The sequence below is a fragment of the Trachemys scripta genome, chromosome 3 (assembly GCF_013100865.1).
Source record: "Trachemys scripta elegans isolate TJP31775 chromosome 3, CAS_Tse_1.0, whole genome shotgun sequence".
Classification (NCBI taxonomy): Eukaryota; Metazoa; Chordata; order Testudines; family Emydidae; genus Trachemys; species Trachemys scripta.
The window spans coordinates 149,873,814-149,896,430 of NC_048300.1; the positions used below are offsets into that span (position 1 = coordinate 149,873,814).

Below are 22,617 nucleotides of genomic sequence, written 5' to 3' on the forward strand. Positions count from 1 at the left end.
GACCACAAATTTTGGCTAACCACTTGGGTCAAAAATGGGTAGCAATATTGTCTGTTCAATTCCTGTTTGTACCATACAGCCTTTTGACTCCGTGGGTAGTCATGCTCAGTTTCTGGTGTGTCAAGAAAACCATAAGTGAGGAAAGGAACTAGAGAATTCTTCATAGACTTCACTGGAACTGAAATAAAGAATAATGTTCAATACCTTTTCTCCTTTTGCCCCAACTGGACCGGGATGTCCAGGTCTTCCTACTGCTCCCTGAAACACATAGGATTGGTTCATATTAGTGATGAAACAATACAACAAGGTGTTCTGCATTGCAATTAAGTTATTAAAACTCACACTTTTTGAAGGTCATTTCAACTTAATTAAGTCTCTCCTCTAGGCTTATATTTCTTCTGGCTGATACAACAGCTGCATACTACTGATAAGCCCTATGAAGGGTAAAACTTGTGTTTGTGGTTGCATTTTCACCTTGGCAGACTAAATGTAGTGACCTTAATTGGTACCTTTTGATACTGCTAAGAATTTAGCCTTGCTGCTTAAATGGCAATTTACATAATTACCCATTATGCTTTGCTAAATGTGTTATAGTTTTTGAAAGAAAGCTTAACTTAAGTACTGCAAGCAGTCAGGAAATTAAAAATAAGCAGAATAAACAATGTGATCTGCATCTTTTAAATAGGAAGTAAAATGTAATAATATTTCCTAAGGGTATGGAAAAGATATAACATTTTCTATCATTGCTTTACAAATGTGGCTCACTGGTTTTCTATATAAATAGCCAATTTAGAGTCACACTTTATAATTACTAAGTTTCAGGATTCAGTGTTTTCAGAGTGTTCAAATAGAATTATTATTAGAATTTATCACTAACATTATACCAATAATTTGGGTTCAGATGCATAATTATCTGAAAGTTATTACATCGTTCAAATCAATTTTGTGTATAGACTTCCTGATAATATCACCAAGAAACATATTATAAATTATATACACAATAATGGTTCTGACAATGGCAACATTTTCAGGAATTTGAACTCACAACATAACTTGTTTCTACAAAACTACTTGGGCCAACTTCTGTTACTCTTACAATGACATTCATTCAACTCCCCAGAAGTCAACTGAAGGCAAACTCTGGCTCTTTATTAGCACCACAGAGAAAAGAACAGGCTAGAAATATGAAGAACCAATATGAAGCTATTATTTAAGTGAAAGTTAAATCTCTGGAGTCACCAATTCATATTAAATTATCTCATCTTTCCGTAAGCTAAAGCATTACTCCCAAAATAACTCTTTAATTTTCAATTAGTACTGGATTATTGGATTTAGCTTCTTTAACATTTGGCTCAACCGAGTCTCCTTTTCATTACATCTTGACATTGAGTACAACAGGTTCATTAGACAGTTATTGTAAACTCCAAATGAATAGATTAAATCATAGATTATATCAAACACTTACAGAAAGTCCATTAGGTCCTGTTAGACCAGGGAGTCCTGGAATACCTTGAAGACCCTGAGGAATTAAAAACATTTATGAATATTTTTCTCCATAACACAGGTTTAATCTTGAAATCCATTTATTCATCATACCCATCATTGTTACAGTTTATATACAAATTATTTTTTAGCTAAACAAACATATACGGTTCTGAAGTAGCACATAATATATAATCTCTTGTTTGAAGGATAAATTACACTCTTCCCCATCATTACTGTTGGTAACTTCTGTCCTTTATATCTTTTCCTCTTTAGCTCTGTAGATAAGATCATGATGTCTGAACAAAGTACAGAAACAATTTTTCCTTTTCTTATCACTATAAACTTTCTTCCTGTTCAGAAAGGTGTCTGTTCACACCTCTCAATATTACCTGATAATATCTAAGCTGGATATTGCTTTGTGCCTAATATCCCAATTATTTTGGTTTTATGTAAATAAAAAAGTATGAATTTTTTATCATAGCACTTAAAGAACTACTGCACACTTTTCTTCCAGCTACTGCTCGTAATTCTATTTTTTGGCCTGAAAATACACTAGCACTCGGCATGTGTGTAAAATATATTTAATAGTTTTAATAAGACTTCATCTCAAAGGCGAATAGCTAAATCTCTTTGTTTGAATTTATAATCCATGCCTCATATCAATACTGAAAAGACCTGGAATGATTGTATCAGTTAATATTCAGAGTACTAGTGCAACATCTGGTGATGAGCATGTGATGGAAGAGAAAGACACTTAACCACTATGCAGACTTAGTATATCTGAACAAAGATAAGTAGTCAATTATCCTTATCATTTCTACATTGACATCCTAAAGGTTCTCAACATAGGAGTGGAGGTCTCAGTCTCCAAAAGAACAACAAAAAAGACTTCTCTGTAACTCCCCAAAGTGTTTTTTTATTTTATAACAATGTACTTGGAGTGAGGGAAAATGGTATTTTTTGCACTCACTGTCAGTGGTGCTGCTGTTCTTTGTAGGGCATTCAAGAACTGACCGTGGCTTTCAGTTATCATAAATTGCTTTCTCAGTGTGCACACAAAACCTCTGTGACGGGATCCCTGGAGTGCAGCCTGGGACTGTGGGACCACTGTGCTCCCTTAACTCTCCAGCCTGGGCTGTCTCTCACAATGCCTTGCCAGTGACCAGCAGCAAACTCCTCCAGGTGCTGTTATCACTCGGCTCAACCGGATGTGGAGCCCCCCAGCCAGCTAGATTGCATGAATGCTCCCAGAGCCACTCATGAATCACACAGGGAAAGGCACCAGCCAAATCCCCCCAGCTCCTAGCCTTGTACCTCATGAATATACTGTCTCCCACTCCTCAAGATGGGCAGTGCAAATTTATTAATTGGCTCACCACTTCATTGGTGGAAAGTGGATATACATCAGCCTGTGCAAACCTGAGCAGTTTTGCCACACACTTCATACAAACTCACTGGTAAAAATAAACAGTTTGTCGTAACTATAAAGGGAAGGGTAACAACCCTCCTGTGTACAATACTATAAAATCCCTCCTGGCCAGAGACACAAAAATCCTTTTACCTGTAAAGGTTAAGAAGCTCAGGTAACCTGGCTGACACCTGACTCAAAGGACCAATAAGGGAACAAGATACTTTCAAATCATGGGAGGGGGAAGGCTTTTGTTTGTGCTCTTTGTTTTGGGGGTTGTTCACTCTTGGGACTAATTGGGACCGGACATCAATCCATGCTCTCCAAATCTTTCTGAACAAGTCTCTCATATTTCAAACTTGTAAGTAACAGCCAGGCAAGGCATGTTAGGTTTAACTTTGTTTTCTCAACTTGTAAATGTTCCTTTTGCTAGAGGGTTTACCTCTGTTTGCTGTAACTTTGAACCTAAGGCTAGAGGAGGTTCCTCTGGGCTCTTTGAATCTGATTACCCTGTAAAGTTATTTTCCATCCTGGTTTTACATAGATGATTTTTACCTTTCTTTCTTTCTTTCTTTCTTTCTTTCTTTCTTTCTTTCTTTCTTAAAAGCCTTCTTTTTAAGAACCTGGTTAATTTCTCCTTGTTTTAAGATCCCAGGGAGTTGGATCTGGACTCACCAGGAAATTGGTGAAGTCTCTCAAGGCTACCCAGGGAAGGGTGATAGTACTTGAGAGGGAGATATTCTGGGGGGGAGGTAGACAGAGTTTCCCAAATGACCCATAAATAATTTGGGTGGTGGCAGCAAAACCAGATCTAAGCAGGTAGTTAAGCTTAGAGGTTCTCATGCAGATCCCTACATCTAAACCCTTGACACAGTTAAACAAATTTATTGACTACAAAGGATAGATTTTAAGTGATTGTAAGTGATAGGCAAAAAGTCAGAGTTAGTTACCAAAAGAAAATAAAACATAAACACGCAGTCTAAATTCTCAACCCTATTAGACTGGGCAAATTGTAGATTAAGCAGTTTTTCTCAACCCACTGGATACCGCATCCTTAATATACAGATTTGTCCCTTAAACCTGGACCAGCCTCCTCTGTTGGAGTCTTCAGTCTTCTTCTGAGTGTCTTGGTTTCTTGCAGCATAGGTGGGGGCAGGAGAAAGATGAAGCATGGGCCTGCTGTGTTCTGTTTTATACCCTAAGTCCCATGTGCTCTGGGAACACACAAGCCCAGGCATGTCTGGTGGGCATTACTGAGTCTCTAGGGAAGGCTGAGCAATTCCCCTGGTGTGGCCTCATGCAGGTGAGTCACTGCATTGTAGCTCCCTTGCTGGACATGGCTGTTGATGGGCTGTTTGATGCTCCACCTGGGTGTTGGTTACTTTCCTTCCTGTTGCCTCTGGGAAGCTAATATCTGGCTGATTCCCCAACTTACAGCATGATTTAGTGACAACCCTAAAATACAATTCTCATAACTTCATATGCATTAATGATATACATATATGAATAGAGAAATGACTTTCAGCAGATCATAACCTTTCCCCTGATAGTTCACAGAAAATCTGAAAGCAAAGGAGCCCAGAAAAGGGAAAATTCAGGGGGAAGTAGAAGAGTTAAAGAAGAAAAGGGAGAAATCAGGAAAGGATGGAGAGGTGGGGACTAGGGTGAGCACAAAATCTATCCACATGGGGACAAGGCCATTTAGGGAGACTCAAGCCTCCTCAAGATGTGGGGAGAGGGCCCCCCAATATTTTGTGGGATTTGTGCCCAATTTTGAATTAGTTTCCCCAACTACAGAACCTCATTAATAATTCAGAGACACCTATGATAAGAATTAAGTTTGTTATAATTCTTAGTCTTAAGAATTAAGTTTGTTATAATTCTTACACTCACATTCACATTGTAATCAGAAAGTGCAATCTGAAAAGCACCAGATAACATTCCTTTCATAGGCCTTTGTATAACCTAAATTGTCTTAACAATGAAATTCTCAAAGTATAGTGAAACTCGGAGACCAGATACTCCTGGGGAATATGAAAGAAGCGGAGGAAAGATCAGGGAAAAGAGAATTCTGAGTTATGGACGAAGCTTAATATGTGAGAAATAGAGGGCCTGATACGGCTCCCACGAAAGCAAATGAAAGTTTATCATTGAATTAAATCAGAGAGGCACTGGATCGTTCAGCTGCATAAATGGAGTTTTGGTTTATAGTTCCATGAATTATAAAATACTATGTAATTCCAAATGTATAATCATTAAGGGCCTGTTCCAAAAGCCCATTTATGTCTATGAGAGTATTTCCACTGGCTTCAATGAGCTTTAGAAGACCCTAAAACTATTGTTCCATTTGTGGCTCTGGTAATCAAACCAAATCATAAAAACCATGAGAACTTCAGATCCATTACTGGATAACAACTCCATTATGTTGTCTCCTGGAAGTAACATTCATTCACCCAGTTACAATGAAGTAACCTAAAGCATCTGCTAAAACACTGGAGCTACCCAACATTGCTGGAGTGCCTAAGCACTTACCAAATAGTGACGGAGCATTAGAATAGCTTCGTTATTGACTGAGTGAGCACTGCACCCTATTGAATCAATAAACATTTATTTAGAATGAATTTACTCTGGAGTCTCTTTAAAAGCCTAAGTGCCAATTATAACCTGTTTTTTTTGTTATTACCTTCTCAATTGCCTCTAAGATCTGTCTCAACTTTGGTCAGTTAGATACCATCAGAATTGTTTAAAATTGGTTCTCTGTGTGTCAAGTTGCTGCTGCATGCATTGCACCAGAGATGGTGCGCATAGAGAAAGGCCACACTACTATTTTACCACAGTCCTGTTTCTTTTTAAAATAAAATGTTTTAGAGTCTTATTTATTATTGTAAATTTATTTTAAAGTATGTCTTCTAATATTCTCAGGACGTCTTGAATATTTAAGAAGCACCGACTTTGCAGATTCTCTGAATAGTATCAATACAAAAGGAAGAAAAAACATGATAATTTCCAAAACCATATTTATATTTTAGCAATCTGCTGAGATCTAGAGCAAGCAGGGGCAAAAGCTGAACATATCTAACACTTTTGTTCTGATTCTTTACACCACCCTCAAGCTAAGATGTTTCACATAAATTTTCTTTTTTCCCTTAACATTTATATCAGTTGCTTAGTCTGACAATAATTCATCATTGTTATTAGCATTTTTCTGGATTTATTTTGAATTGTGCAGGAAAGGAAGCATATTGACTAAATCAAAGGTAAAAAATCATCATCATTCATCACAGTTTTGGTGAAAATCTGACACACACTTTACCTGATCATGCTCTTGAAGCGATGGATAATGTTGAGTACAAATTTCAGTTTGAAAAACACTTTCAATCCATATTTTTTTTTGAAAATTCACCTTCCCTCCATAATTAACATTAGCTATGTACTATGAAACCCCAGAAAGAATAAGAAATTCATCAACACATTCAAAATTCCAAATATTAGCAATCATAATTTTTCAGATGCTTTCTCTCCTATCAAAGTAATAACATTTACAAGAGAGTAGTATATTTAACATGTTTCAGTTTAGGTGCTTTTGTATTTAATAAAGCTCAGCAAATAATCTGTAATGGATGATTTATTTTAACTATTTCATCTGACAAATTATCTCCAAGGAGCACATGATTCACTCACATTTATTAACTGATTAATTTTGGTGAATTCTTTTGACATAAGATTGATCTTGAGCTTTCATTGCAAATATTTGGCATTCAAAATTGGAGCTGTGGAGTTTCATTTTCATTGGGCAATAGGTCACATGGTATTTCTCTGTACTCTTACTGACTTACAATACCCTAGGAATCCAGTATCTCATGAAAATACTCACATTTTCAAATGCAATCTCTCTGAATATTTTCCTACATTCACTTAATATTTGCTGTTGACATGAATAATACTGCCACTAAATTTGTTCATTAGAATACTTTTGGAAAATGAACACTAAAGGGGCAGTAATATAGTCAAAGCAAATTTGTTATAAAACGTGAACAAACATTCTGAGAATACTGGGCATATACCCATTTGTTGCTCTATCTTGTATTATCTTCTCAATATTAGCATTTAAATATACTATCATTTATAATTAAATTAAGAGATGTGAAAAATAAAACTGCCTTACTTAACTGAGTAACAGTACTTAATTATCTGGAAAATTCAGAATCAAAAACTGTTAATATCAGCCTTTCTAATGCTTACATTTCTTCTTCACATATTCTGGAGAATTAGATAATATGTGGATTTAATTCTCAATTTGGACCTTTATTCATGTACACATAAGAATAACTGTAATATAATGATTATTGAAATTAAAATAATTTTACCTCATCACCTTTCTCTCCAGAAAGTCCAGGAAATCCACGTTCACCTTTGCTTCCCTATAAAGACATAGCTTTTGAACTATTACTGTATTTTATTACGGTTATGAAAACTTATGTGCTGTAGTATGTTTCATTTTAAATATGCTAGTATGGAGCTTATGGGTTAGCAGTAAGGGACCATAAAACAAACAAAGAGCCAAATTCCACCCCGGCACAGATCCCACTAAGGTCAATAAACATTATGCCTACTTCTTATGTGGTTGAATTTGGCCCAAAAGACTAAGGCTGAGTTCAAAGTTAGCTTGATAAACTACAACTAGCTTACGGAGGGCAAGGATCAGTGTTCATGGTGCGCTCCCCATCAGTAATTGCCCGGGCTGGGGAAGCTAATGATTCAACCAGCAGACCAAATTCAGTGATGAATCCTGGTAACGTGCCATCTGAGGCATGTTGTGCATACACTACGCAGAAGGCTAGGTTAGAACTCTTTTCAAAGGAGAATGTATACTTTTAAATGATTATTATTGGATTTTGCTCTAAGTGGTTTATGTGTCAAAACCTGCGATTTTCAGTAATTCTTCAGTAAGGCACAAATCCTAATGACTTCAATACAAGTTTAGAATATGACCCTCTGAAATCAATGAGACTATTCACATGAGTAACAATATGTAAGTACTCAGGATGGTTCAGTGATTATGGTGCTACCCTGAGAATTGGGAGATTCCCTGCTTCACCACAGACTTCCTGCATAGCCTTGGGTAACTCGCTCAGTCCTCTGTGCCTTAGTTCCTGATCGGTAAAATGGGAATGAATCACAGCACTTTGTAGCATAGGGGTGTTGTGAGAATAAATACACTAAAGATTATGAGGTTCTGAGATACTACAGTAGTGAAGGCCTTAAAAGTATAGAAGATAGACCAGGGGTAGGCAACCTATGGCACGCGTGCTGAAGGCGGCACGCGAGCTGATTTTCAGTGGCACTCACACTGCCCGGGTCCTGGCCACTTTTAAATGAAGCTTCTTAAACATTTTAAAAACCTTATTTACTTTACACACAACAATAGTTTAGTTATACATTATAGACTTATAGAACGGGACCTTCTAAAAACGTTAAAATGTATGACTGGCACGTGAAACCTTAAATCAGAGTGAAAAATGAAAACTCAGCACACCACTTCTGAAAGGTTGCTGACCCCTGAGATAGACAAATAGGATTTGGCCCTGCATTTTTAATGGTTAAAAAAAGGTTATCTAAAGTACTCACTTAATAAACTTACCTTTGGTCCCTCCCTACCAGGGATTCCTGGAGGACCTCTCGGCCCAGTATCACCCTGGAAAACAAAGGAAAATAAAATGATGGGAAGTACTCTAGCAAAAGAAACAGTGGATAATATGAATATATAGTCACACTCATAATCTTGGCTTCCTGCCTTTGTGATCCTCCCTGTTAGGAAAGCCTGCTACTCCCTTTTCTCCTTTTATGCCTATTAATCCAGGAACACAAGCCTGGAAGTTGCTACAAACATTTTGTTGGAAATACATAGAATTGAGGTGATTAACCTTTCTACAGAGACATTAAATAAATCAAGAACACAGGAGATGCTGGGGGTTTTATTATTTTAAATCTTCCAGTGGTGTAATTTTAGTGATAATATATTAAATGTGAATGAAACAGAAAATGGTGCATGATCTCCCTGGTTTCTTGGCTCTAGATTTTGAGGCGAGGCAGAAGTTGCACTTTTGGAAAATATGAGATTCCCTGAAGCAATGCACTGGGAGTGTCCGTGACTCACCAGGATTGCCTCCTGGCACAACAGGCAATGTACACACAGAACGTTTTTTTTGGAAAAGGTTTTTTTTTTTTTTTTAAATTACAACACCTGAAACTACTACAAAGTACTAACTACTACTAAGAGCAATTATAATAAACTAATTACTAAAAGAGCTAAGGGGACACAGTTGAGGTAAAACAACGTGGACAACTGTTAAGGCCGCTTCAGCCTGAGGCAGTTGAAATGGAACTGAGAGCAGTTCGCCCGTGCATGGCTACATAACACCAGCACTGAGTAACATGCATCTGTGGGCTGAACAGACACTTCTATGAGAAATCTCCGATCAAAGGCGCAGGGGATGCAAGAACACCTAGAGTGAAGGAACTAGAGTGTTCATAGGGACCTTACTCGAAGAACAAGTAGATTTGTTTTTAGACAAAAGAGAGGCTTGAGTGGTTTAATGAAGAGCAAGAGGTGGACCCAGGCTTCAAAGTAAGGACCTGGATCAGGATCCAAATTTTTCCGATGGCAGACATGACAGGTCTTTTACTGTCTCTGAAATGTCTTACACCCCTAACTTTGGTGATCTACAGTATATAGTAAAACATAACCTTGGTTTTAGGAAAAGCTGACTTATGAAAACATGCCAATGTCTATGTTGCTTTGAACATCCCATTCATATTAGTGGAAAGACTTCCTCCTGTACCAATATACTACCTTCAATGAAGCACCCACGTCTCCCAAAAGTGGAAGTGCAATCTGAAATAAAACACATGCATACACGTAAGAAATATTTAATATACTGTATATATCCCATATCTTTAAATATTTGGTCCATGGTTTCCATATGTATTAATGGTATCAAAAAAGTTTACATAATTATGCAAATGAGCCATGATTAAAGCTGTTTTATCATGACATTTTTAAGGAAAAATAAAAAGTATTTATGATGAAAAGTGCAAGAGTCAATATTGAAATATATTTTTAAAATGTTGTTAATGCTTTCTACCCAAGGTAGTTCTTTGTTCCCTATTGTAGTGAACTAGCTAGAACTGTGTTTGTGCTATGAAAACAGTCAACGCACTGAAACATAGTAGCTCCACTATCAGAGTGTACTTTTCTGAAACCCAACTTAGCCCCCCAAAATGTTTAACAGTCTTTTTTTTATTTCTGCAGGAAGAGGGAGAAATCTCATCACCCCTGGAAAATTAAAGCCCTTGCAGATAGTTCTTTGATCTGGTCTTCTGTGTAGCAGTTCTGTTTTCCTCCTGTCTTCCCTTAGTTTTTCAAGTGCCAGGTTTAATTTTGTATCTCTCAAGGTTGTCCATGAAACTGACTGAGCTGTTACTTCCACCCACCCAGCTCCAAAAAATGAATCCTCACATGTCAAAATGTAGGGATTTTTTTGTAAATCATGAAAATCACAAGCTAAATTACTCCTGTGATTGTTGGGAAAAAAAACAGCCTTGGTCACGATATAAAGTTAGATACACTGACAAATCTGGTGTGTACTTGTCTTCAATTTAACCAGTTTCAAATGTTAACATTTTTAAAGCTTTAAGGGTCCTGTCCACACCAGGAAAGCAAAAGTGTCGAACCTTAGCCTTCAGTACATTAGGAAAATTGCCTTTTGCTGACAACAGATGTCAGCAACCTGTTCAGTGGAACCACCTCTGAACATGATTTAACAGCTAATGTAGAGAAGGACATACCACATTCAGCATGGTTTCACAAACCTTGACAAATCTGCCAGGAAAGTTCTTAGAGAAGGACTAGTCTACATGGCAGGGTTTAAACACTCACTGAGAGGGATGTTCATTAGAGAAGAGGCTGAATTCACACTTTTGTAAGCGATTTGGCTGAAAGACACCATAAGCTTTCCCAGCACTGGAGCTTGGTGTTTGGGATAGCCATGTCTTTTTATTTTCTTTTTATATATGTCATGTCTCAAATAAAAACTAAGATGGTATTTAGGATTTAAACAATTTCCTACACTTAAGGAGTTACCACTGCATCTCACCTGTTATCTGAAACTAAGCCTTTTTAAAAATCTGGTTATATGGTAGCAGGCTTTGGCCCAAACCACTTAGGAAAGGCCAAAGGACCAAAGTGAGGTTAACAAGTGACTAATGGGTTTCACTTTGCTGAGCAACAGGTCCCAAGAGCTGCTCTAGGAATTCTGAGAGTTTTATTTACCTTTTTTGATGGCTCTGTCAGCATTTGTTTTAAAATCAAAATTAAGCTTGTAAAGTTTCAACTTTGGGGAACATGTTAAAGGATCTAAACTCGTTTCAGGTTTCTGTTCATCTTAGCCATTTAATTCTTTTGTTAGTACTCGAGAAAATTAGTTCACATTATGGGCTAATTATTTTCAAAATGTCATTAATAATATAATAGCTTTTTAAATGTGTCAGAGCAATGCAATTTTTCCCATAGTCTTCTAATTTAAGAAGACCCAAACTATAGTCTTTGAAAATTTATACAGAACTGCTCCTGGGGCTGAGACATGGTAAGCCAAGTTGCAGCCTGGAACAAACTATTAAAGCTAAAGTATAACCTCCTGAAAACGACTTTTATCATGAAAGTGCTCACATAACCATAACATTAATGATATTGTTATGAACTAAATAAAAAAAAATCACTAGGCAGCCAACTGAATACAGCAGGGATCGGCAACCTTTGGCATGCGGCCCGCCAGGGTAAGCACCCTGGCAGGACGGGCAGTTTGTTTACCTGCTGCGTCTGCAGTTTCGGCCGATCGCGGCTCCCACTGGCCGCGGTTCGCCGCTCCAGGCCAATGGGGGCTGCGGGGGCTGGCCCTGGTGGGCTATGGGCCAAAGGTTGCCGATCCTTGGAATACAGTTTGCTAGGCCTACTAGGCATCTGGTGTCTTTCTGTTTTAAAATACTAGCATCCACACAATGTAAGTTAAGCATAGTTTGTATACATACTGGGTCACCTGGAGGACCAGGAAGTCCTGGCTTCCCATCTGGTCCTGGACTACCCTAGAAACAGAAACAAGACCATTGCATTTTAAATTTCAGTCATTGATAAGAGGCACGTACATCAATATAGTGTTATTTAAAGAACTGTTACTTACATCAGCACCTGGGGTACCTCGAGTTCCAGGTAATCCAGGGGGTCCTCTAGGGCCCTAATATACAGAACAGTTACTTAAGATATGATTCAAGAAACTGGAAAACCTATTAAGTTAAATTCATTTTTCCAAATTATACAATAAGTATTTTACCTGGGCACCTGGTTCCCCAAATGGACCTTTAGGACCCTGTAAAAATAGCCAAATGTAGACTCAGATAATAGCAGCAATGCTTTTAAAACAGGGGTGATCTTGAACCAAAAATACTGACTGTGGGCTTTTGGTTCAGCGCACCTTAGAGAATGGGACCTGCTGAAATGTCAGGTTACAAATCTGGACCCAATTTTGCTAAAGTTCAAGGGTGATCAGATCCAGTATTTTGGTTAAGAACCATTTCACATGGAAAGTAAGGCCACTGACCAATGACTAATGGACTGGTCAGTTAGCTTGAGATTTACAGGGAAAACTGAAATTAATGCAATGCAATAGGCAAAAGCATCACAAATTGTAGGATGCCTAAGAATCAATGTAAAAATGTAAAAATTTAAATAACATTAATTTGTTTTTTAAATTATTAGACTTGCTTAAAACTTATATTTGAATCTATAGCCATCTGTCTCAAGTATTATGATTTCTATAACTTAGTCATTTCAATAAAGTGAAACGTTCAGTTTAATATGTTGGTTTGGACTGACAGGATATTGCCATTTTCATCGCAGTAGAATTCATGAGCATGACCTGTGTCATCTAACTCCTATATTATTGAACACTATCAAGACAACTAGACAAAGAAAGATTATCGCTTGGATTATGAAACAACTGCTGGCATTCTCTAAAACTCAGTCCTTTTAAGGCCAAATTTCTTCCCAACTTCCCAGGTTGCAGAGGGTTCCATGGCTTATGGAGGGGCAGTATTCTGGGGGAGCACACTGGGGTCCTGATCACCACAGAGCTGTGCACTATTGGGGCTCACACAATAATGAGGATGTTTGAGTAAGTTAAGAATGGTGGACACGTGACTATGTAAATGCAGAAGGAAAAATCCCTCACCTGGTGAATATGGGCAGCAACCCCATGGAATCCACTGTAGCCCCGAGTTTCTCTTGAGGGAGAAATCTATCTTCCACTCCACACTATTACAGATTGTCTCTGTACAACACCTCTTTACACAGGCTTGGCAAAGGATCTGCTACTTGGTATTTCAACCTGGGAAAACTTTAGGGCCCTTAACGATTTAAGTTAGCAGTGAATGCTGGGAGAAAATAGTATAGGTTGCTGTAATGAAGTTTATAATTTCTGGAGCTAGCTACATTCTAAAGAAAAAACACTGATATTTTTCAATGTCTTACTTTTCAAAAATATGTTCTATTTACTTTGGGGGAATATCTGAAGAAGTTCTTGTAACCACTGATACTTCCAGATATGGACTGGATGCTGAAGTAATAAGTGCCATAAAGATGCAGTGTTAGGAAGCAAGAATGAAAAAGATTTCGAACAGTTTGCTGCTGATGGCAAGAATGATGTAAAAGACCATACTACTGCAGCTATTTATTCTGATTACTCCAGATATAGTGTCCTTTGCTCATTTCATGTTTAAAATATACAGGTGGAAATTGGCCACATCTGGTCTTTGTTGCTTGATGGGTGTGAAGCTTGTGCTGAGTTGTGCAGCTCTGGCTGGAGACTCTGCACCCACAATTCTCCAGTTCTGCACCCACAATTCACCCACAGTACTCCAATTCTAGTAATTCAGGCATGCCAACACTGAAGCCCAGGAGCTGCTGCCCAGCTGCCCAGCCTCACCTTTTCCTTCCCGAGGCAGAGTACCTGCCTCTGCCTCTCCCACTGTACAGGGCACGGGGGATGACACAGAGAAGGGGACTGTGGTTATTGACTGAGTGACAGCCAGGGATGCTGAACGGGGCTTAGTGTCTCTTCTCATGTGCAAGTGCTGGAAGCAGAAAGGGCAGACAAATTCAAAACAGCTGTCAGCCAGAAAAAGAACCTTCAGCTTTATGATGTCCCAGTGCAATGTGCAATTAATGTGGGAGGGCACGGAGTACAGGCTCTTGCAAGTCTCCCATCCTCCACTTATAAGTGAAGTTCTAGAGGGACTAACAACAAGACCTAGACAGTAATATCATTTTCCGCTCTGTGAAAGGGGAAGAGGTGTTGGGTCAGGAATCACAAAGCAGCAGGGCACTCATATCAGGAATATCTAATCTGAAACATGTTATATGAACCTGATCATTACATAGATTTCTCAGTAATAACTAAAACGAAACTCTCATATACTGTTTGCTATACTTACAGGAGGTCCTTGAATTCCTATTCCAAGTGGCCCCATCTCTCCAGGAGACCCTTGTACGCCAGGCAGTCCTCTTTCACCCTGATAAGATTACAAAACTTTCTGTTTCATTTTTAAAAGCAGAAATTAGTGTTTCTCTTAGAAATAGGAACCATGATAATTTTGTATACCTTAGGCCCTCGTGGACCTGGGGTTCCAGGAGTGCCAGCCAGACCCTAAAAAACAATAATTCTACCTTAAAATTGCAGAGTCTGATTGAATTTTATTGTCAGAGGTAGTCAGCATTTATAAATAAAAATGATCTGTCTACATCTTGATTATTAGTGCCACGGTCTGTAGGATCATTGAAAAGACACTTGCATTAACAACAAGAGATTTTAGACTGTATTTTCTATGCACTTGCTTTACAGGCATAACATACACTTTGTTTTCAAAATTATACTAGTATTGCTATACAAATCATTTTCAGTAGTGCTACAAGTGCTACACGGAAACAAGCAATGAAAGCCCTTGTAGCAAGTACTTACTGGTTTCCCAGGCAGACTTGGCCCAGGGGGTCCTGTCTCACCTCTTGGACCTGGATGTCCAGGAGGCCCTATAATTCCACCAGAATCACCCTGTGGAATAGATATAAACCACTAATTGAAATGTTAGTGTTTTCTTTCAGGAAAATTAACATTAAGATAGGTCTTGGCTATCATGACTATTTTACATGGTAGATCTCTGTTACCTATCATCTCTAGGTATTGGTAAACATTTTAAACAGCCCTATTTCAGAATGTACCACTGTACTTACATGAGCTTATTTAGGAATCAAACACATGACTCCAGTTTTATAAAACAAAACCAACTTTTTAAACATTATTTGTAATGCCAGCCAGGCTCTATACATTAAAGCAGGTGTTTGCTATACTGCTAGCAGAGATTTTTCACTGTAAATCAGATAGGCCAACACCTATTCTACAGGGAGTCTTATGATAGGGTGTTTGGAAGTACTGACATGTCTTGAAATCTGTTACATATGTTTAGATAACACATCTACAGCTTCTAATTTCTTAACAAAATATATATTTTCCCTAAAAAAATGTTACATGGGTAAGTATGCAAGGTAAAAAACCAAAATAAAACATAGGAACATGGGATTTTCTATAGAGAAAAGACCAAGAGTCCATCTAATCTAGTTAATAACTCCGCTATTTTCCCAGTTACTCATGCTTGCAATGCTGATATCATATCTACACTTCTTTCTCCTTCATCCTCTAATACCCAGACTGTCTCTAAATCCTGCCAGTTATTCCTCTGCAACATCTCCACAGTCCATCCCCTCCTCTCTATCCCTATTGCAAAAACCTGGATCCGTGCCTTAGTCAATCCCTCATCTCAATTACTGACATTTCCTCTTCTCACCGTAAAGGCTCTGCTTGGCTGTACTCCTACCTACATCTCCCTTATCTTTCTCACTTTAACTCTACACTCTATGAACTCAGCACATCTCTGGCTAGCCCAACTCCATCTTCCACAAGTGACTTTGTGCCTTTTCTCCTGCTGCCCTTTTCACCTCAGATATCCTCCCAGATCATGTGTGTGCAACCTTATACTTCTTCCTGTTCCACAAGACTAGCTTCTTTAGGTCTGTGCCCCAATGCTGATCTCTATTCATGGCTGCTCAACAGCTTGCACCCTCAAACTATTAATGTACTTCATTGGCTTTCTTTAAAACACAAACCCCAAGATGTATAAATGCAATAACTTATCTCAGAATTCACATCCTTCCCATATAATTCTCCCCCTCTCCCAGTACATGAAGGTATACACACACACACACAATTAACTCTTGCTGTTCTGTAGTACTGGTATGTCCAACTACAGGCCTAATCCAACCCCCTTTTAAGTCAATGGGATTCTTTCAATTATTAAATTGAAATTGGATTGACACATTAGAAGGTAAACTCTTCAAACAAGAGGCATGTTTTTTATTTATTCTTAAAGTACCTAGATAGATGAATGTGGAAGGATGGAAGACTCCTTCAAGATTATAATATTTGACTAATATTGTCTAAATCATAAATTTAATTGATCAAATTTTAGTGCATACCTTTTCTCCTTTAATTCCTGGTTTTCCTGGTATCCCAGGCTCTCCCGGTAAACCCTAGTTAATTTAAAAAAAACAACATTTTACACTGATTACAGCATCTTTCAGGTCAGAATGCTATCTGAGATTAAAGGTGAAAAAGGCACTTATGCATATGTTATTTTGTTTAAATGAATATTTACTAATTAAAAATTGCCTTCTATACCCTTCTGGGCAGTACCTTCCTGAAAAAATTCAATTAAGAGATTTCTGGAAAAAAATATCAAAATAAACCAAAGTCATGAAAACTGACAGTGTTTAAAGGAAGATGGTAGCAAGTAAAATGACTAGATTTAAAGGATTAGTTTGCCTGTTGCTACCGAGATATGATGTGTACGGTGTTGGGCACAACTTGCTTGATATTTTCTTTACTCTTAAAGCCTCAAGGAGCCTGTATATTTGATTAACTCCAAATCTCCTTTTTTTTTTTTTTAAAAAAAATGTTAGTTTTAAATATTCAAAAGACAAAAATTAAAAATCTCAGCAAAAAAATGGTATTTTGTCCCTCCTCCGGATGTCTGCTTCCACATCAAAGCTTTGATTTTCATGTTTGTCCTTTCCCTCCTAATAATACAAGCAACTAGAGATGCAGAGACATGAAAGAATAATAAAATAAATTTAAAACTACCTAAGCATGCATAAATAGCTTAAACTCAAGTTCACTCTCTAACCCCACAAGATTTTCATTTACTTTATAGAAAAGCGTGATCTACATTTGTTTCAAAAGGAAGTATAGAGTTGTCATCCGCCTTAATACATTACATTTATTCCATGAAGTAGTGTATGCTTCCATCATGAACCTTAGGTAAGTTCCACAGCAAATGGTAGATCTACTCAAAGGCAAGAATTTCTAGTATTCATGCCCAATAATATGCAAATTCAAATGAAAATTAATTATCTTTGTCAAAAAGATCTTGAAAGGCATATCGCTTGAACTTTTCTTTGCAGTGGGAAACATATAATCTTGTTAGCACTTGCACGTAAAGAATGAATGAAATATTCATGTCAGTAGGAAACATTCAATTGGCTGTGTTCTCCTTGCTTGACTGTATTCTGCCCTACATGCAGACAAATTGTTTGTTTCATACATTCATACATCATTCATTTCAAAAGTATATCAAAAAACCTGAACTGTAGATGAGTGAAAGGTGTTCACTAGTTTCACAAATGGAAAATCATTACAAAAGTATATAGGAGTTTAGATGTATTAACTATGAGCCAGAGTCTCTGCCCTGCTTCATCCATGTTTAGAGTGACACAAAGGGGATTCAATCTGGCCCTCGCTGCCTTACTGGGGATTCCCCTGTGTAGATAAGTGATCTTCCCTTGCAGACTCTGGTGTACAAGCCATGTCAGAGGCAAGGAGAAAAAAATTCCAGAGTGAGTTAACCACAGCTGGTGAATGGTTTCTCGGGGAACAAGGTTAAAGCAGCACCCACCACCCCATGCATTGGGCAGAAAATCTGGGAGTCAGAACTAGGTTCACGACAGTCCTCTCACCCAACTCTACTGTTCCAAATCAAAGACTAGGCAAAACTAGGGACCTATCGTCATACACGTTGCACACAAGTATGCTTGGTGCTGTACAATACATAAAGAACAATGCAGTTCCTGCCCCAAGAAATTTGCAGTACAATTCACAAACAATTTTTGGGACTGGAGAGTTCAGTCTTGAAATTACATGTTTTAATATGCCACTTAGTCAAAGATACTGTAGATGAATGTACCTTACAAACCAAAATTTTAAAAATAGATTCCTAAATTGGGCATGTATAAATTAAATGTTAGTAACTAAATTCAGGTGCCAAGTAAATTATTACATACACAATCAATTACTTGTATTCACAGTCACTTGTTTTGCACACAGCTGTGTATTTTGTACTCAGAATGCCTATTTGCATACACCTGCACATATTTTGCATGGCCAACAATAACAGAATTGAAATATAGGTCTATATATTGCTTGAAAACACATTTTAGCAATAATCATGAGCATGTCACACATTTAAAGCAGTGTTCAAGCAAAGGGGCTCCTTTGTACCTATACAAACCATAGCCTCTGAACGTGTATATGTGAGTGCCAAAGGCAAAAGGCACTAACACGAGCTCCTGGCGGCACTCTGGTTGTTAGACACCTAAGCAAATAGAAACCTCTGGTGATGCAAGGTGGGAAAGCACCACTGAAGATGGAAGTGTGTGTTTCCTCTCCTCCTTCCTGAGGTGGCTGCAGCCCACCCGCCAGTAGGGTCCTGGCCCTATCTTTTTGGGATGTCTAATACTACTGTGGAACTAACAGACATGTTGTTCTTGTGCTCACAGTAAACCAAGGACTGGGATCATGGTTTCCTCATGTACAGGTGTGCAAGGGGCAAGGAAGAACTCCTTGAACCAATTCCTGCCCTTATGCATTGGTACAGCAGCACGCACACTGTGACTAGAGATATATTCTAAGTCTAATAATTATACTACTTATAGTATTAGTATTTGAATTACATGCAACTGGAAATGCTGAATAACTGTCCAAAGTTGAATTGGAAGATAAAGACAAACTAGAACAACACATGTTACTGTCATATGTTTTCTATTTGATCATTTATTGCAACAAGTCATTTGTTGGTAATTTCCTAAAGTAATCATAACACATTATGAAAAAGCATGTCAGAGAGAATATCTGTTTTTGATTAATCTGTAATAGAAGAACTTTGAGTACCAACTGCCAATAATAATCAAAGGCTGTTATTCCCATTTTCTAGACAAGCATTTTCCTTTTAGTTTGTTTCTCAATAAAGTGGACTACTGCAGTCTGAAAAAGCTAGAGACTGACACCTAATTTATCCCTGCCTTCAATGTAGTTATACGAGGGATGAATTTGGTCCTGACTGACTTCTTACTTATACCACTGACCTAGAGTGCTAAGGTAATAAATAAGTCTGCATACTTAGATTCATATTATCCACTATTAATGAAAGTTTGTTGATAATGACAAATTATAGATTTTAAAAACACAGTTTGTAAAAGTGAGGCCATTTATTTATAATGTCTTTCATTTTTCTTCCCTTCCTGACTTCCCCAATCTTATATCTTATCACACTGATCTTTCCAACTCATTGTAATGATCTCAGACAAGCTCTGTAAGGGGAGTCTAGTGGAATTTTTCACCTCTAGTGTGTATTTCTATAATAGGGGGTGATCTGGGCAGTTGTGAGTTACACAAATTAGTATTAAAATCCCCACTTGGTAGATGACAAAACAAAGACACACAGAGGTCTTGCACAACCCCAAACACTAAGTCACTGGCAGAGTTGGAATTTGCATTTTCAAATCCCATGGGCTAACTATTAAATCACCCCCCCACAAAAAGACCACACAACAATAGTTCCCATGGCACTGTTTCATTGTCTAATATCTCACCTCAACAGATTTTACTGACTGTAGAAAATTACACCATACTTACAACTTCTCCTGGATGTCCTCTGGGTCCAATGGGTCCTGGAGGACCTTGCAGTCCCTACAGTGTGTGTATATATATTAATTTGAGTTAAAATCAATATATTTGCAATTATTTTATACTGAATAAAGAATAAAGCACTTTATCCACTATAAGGACATAAACCAGGGGTGGCCAACCTAAGTCTGAGAAGGAGCCAAGATTTACCAATGTACATTGCCAAAGAGCCACAGTAATATGTCAGCAGTCCCCGATCTGCTCCCGCACTCCTGCTCCCAGCACCTCCCACCCACCGGCAGCCCCGCTGATCAGCGCCTCCCCCTCCCTCCCTGCACCTCCCAATTAGTTGCTTCATGGCGTGCAGGAGGCTGTGGGCGAGGGGGGGAGGAGCGAGGGCAATGCAGGATCGGGGAGGCGGCAGAAAGGGGTGGAGTGGGAGCAGGGCATGTGGCAGAACCAGGGGTTGAGCAGCGAGCACCCCCTGGCCAATTGGAAAGTTGGCACCTGTAGCTCCAGCCCTGGAGTCGGTGCCTATACAAGGAACCGCATATTAGCTTCTGAAGAGCCGCATGTGGCTCTGGAGCCACAGGTTGGCTACCCCTGACACAAACAAAAGAGCTGCTAAGAATTATTTTCTACCTGGATTAGGGAGCAACTGTAACCCACACACCACCTGTGTGTGGTGCTCTGTCCCCTCTAAGGGCACCAAGACCACTTAGAAATTAATGAGTCTGCTCCAGTCTTAGCTAACAGCAATATGGCTTTTAGCTCACGCAGTAGAGGCTCATGCACTAAGCTCCAAAGGTCCCAGGTTTGATCTCGCCCGTCGATGACCAGGGTCTGTCGGTGTTACACAACAGTTACTGCTAGTTCATTCTCCACTGCCCTGATAAGATTTGCATTGTTATGCTTCCCAATGAAATATATTAGAAGTTTCCATATTAATGAGCTAATTTCTCAAAACATGTCCACATAGGGGGCCTGCTTTATGGGCCAGATCATCAATTGTGTAAATCATTGTAGCACTGTTGAAGTCAATGGAGCTATGACATTTGACACCAGCTGAGGATCTGGCCCAGTGTGTCCACAGAAAGAGGATAACAGCTGCTGCTGAAAAGGTTGAAAAAAGAATGCTGCCCATGGGACTATAGGACTCCAACAAGGCCATGTGTGATTGGATGGATCCTAAGCCATTGAACTGGAAAAAAATGAATCAAAGCTTCTTGCTTTAGGTCTCTGTGGAAGGAAGGAATGCTCTGTTTGTCATGGTTATAAAGCTTCTACAAGGTGTATATGCATCTGGGAAGGAATTGGAGAGTTTCTTTTCTTAATTATATCAGCTGTCCAAGGTCACTGAAGAAGGGTGAGAGGAAGGGGGTTTTAGCTATTAGGGCAGTAGCCACTACTCAGGAGACCCAGGTTCAAGTCCCTGTTCTGCAATAGACTTCCTGTGTGATCTTGGGCAAATCAGCTTGCCTCTCTCTGCTTCAGTTTCCCATCTGTAAAATGGTATTTCCTTATCTCATAGTTTTGTGAGGATAAATACATTAAAAATGTGGGGCACTCCTATACTATGGCAATGAGAGCCATTTAAGTACCTAGGATAGATAGACTGAACTGTGTCCTTGGGTTGCTGCAGAGGTTTCCTACATCAGTGAACCCAGATCAGCCAGCCAGGTGAGGAATCATGCAGCACTTTCTAAAGGCAGCTGAGATGGTGACCATTGTTTTTGTAAGGTCCTGGGGGCTGATGCCAAACCAAAGGAAGCCAGGTATATGGCCTCTACCAAGTGGAGGCAACCAACAATTTACAGAACATTTCCCCTTTCTGAGGATTCCATGAGCCACAGGGAGTTCAAGAGGCATAGAAAGTGGTAGTGATTTGGATGTTCCCAATATTTTCAGGGGGAAATTGGAATGAAAGGATCACAAGGAACTTCTTTCCAGGGGCTCATGAAGGAACACACTGGCCTCCAGAGTTAGGTCTAAGGTCTTAGACTGGGAAATTATGACTAAATCCATGCTTGAGTGGAGCAACCAGAGGCTGTGAAAATCAGAGTCCACATTGTAGAGTCTGAAAAGACCTTTTGGTGCACGGTGAGTGTAGAATCAGAAGAGGTAGGAAACAGAAAAGGCCCTATTCATTCAGGCTATGGTTTCTTCCTGAGTGTCTGAAGCTGAGGATGGCACCAGATTCAGAACCACTTCTGTCCCTGATTGGGCTTGAGCGTGGTGCCTCTGCATGAGCAGTCTGCATGGTACTTAAGTGAGGTGGGAAGGATGGACAGAATGGGCCCATTGCCAAAGGCTGCAGAGGAAAGGCACAGGAGAGGTATTTTTGGCTTTGAGAGGAAGACTCCATTGTACCTACTATTCTACGTGATTACAGAGCTCAGCTGAGGCCTGGAGGAGAGATGGTTCCTCAGCTAAGAAGCACAAGCTATTTCTAGAGAGGCAAGATAACAACTAGAGAAATCTGTCTGCCTGCACTCTGTGAGGGGGAGGAATTGAGACTGATAGTGTTGCATCCACTCTGGCTACCACCTGGCTGGCTGACAGATGAGGAGGACTCACTCATTAGTCTGTATTGGTGATATCCACAAT

The 22,617-nt window shown here is 38.9% G+C and overlaps 1 protein-coding gene across 1 annotated transcript in view; it reads right to left on the minus strand.

Annotated features, from left to right (window-relative positions):
• The window catches only part of COL19A1 (collagen type XIX alpha 1 chain), a 311,359-nt gene that overhangs the window by 50,427 nt on the left and 238,315 nt on the right, over positions 1-22,617 (minus strand). The window contains exons 23-35 of the mRNA XM_034766226.1: positions 20,020-20,073; positions 16,530-16,583; positions 14,962-15,051; positions 14,605-14,649; positions 14,438-14,515; positions 12,280-12,315; positions 12,130-12,183; positions 11,981-12,034; positions 9,747-9,788; positions 8,535-8,588; positions 7,261-7,314; positions 1,466-1,519; positions 205-258 (exon numbers count right to left, since the gene is read on the minus strand). Of these exons, the coding sequence (XP_034622117.1) occupies positions 205-258; positions 1,466-1,519; positions 7,261-7,314; positions 8,535-8,588; positions 9,747-9,788; positions 11,981-12,034; positions 12,130-12,183; positions 12,280-12,315; positions 14,438-14,515; positions 14,605-14,649; positions 14,962-15,051; positions 16,530-16,583; positions 20,020-20,073 (723 nt within the window). The remainder of the gene's footprint in view (positions 1-204; positions 259-1,465; positions 1,520-7,260; positions 7,315-8,534; positions 8,589-9,746; positions 9,789-11,980; positions 12,035-12,129; positions 12,184-12,279; positions 12,316-14,437; positions 14,516-14,604; positions 14,650-14,961; positions 15,052-16,529; positions 16,584-20,019; positions 20,074-22,617) is intronic.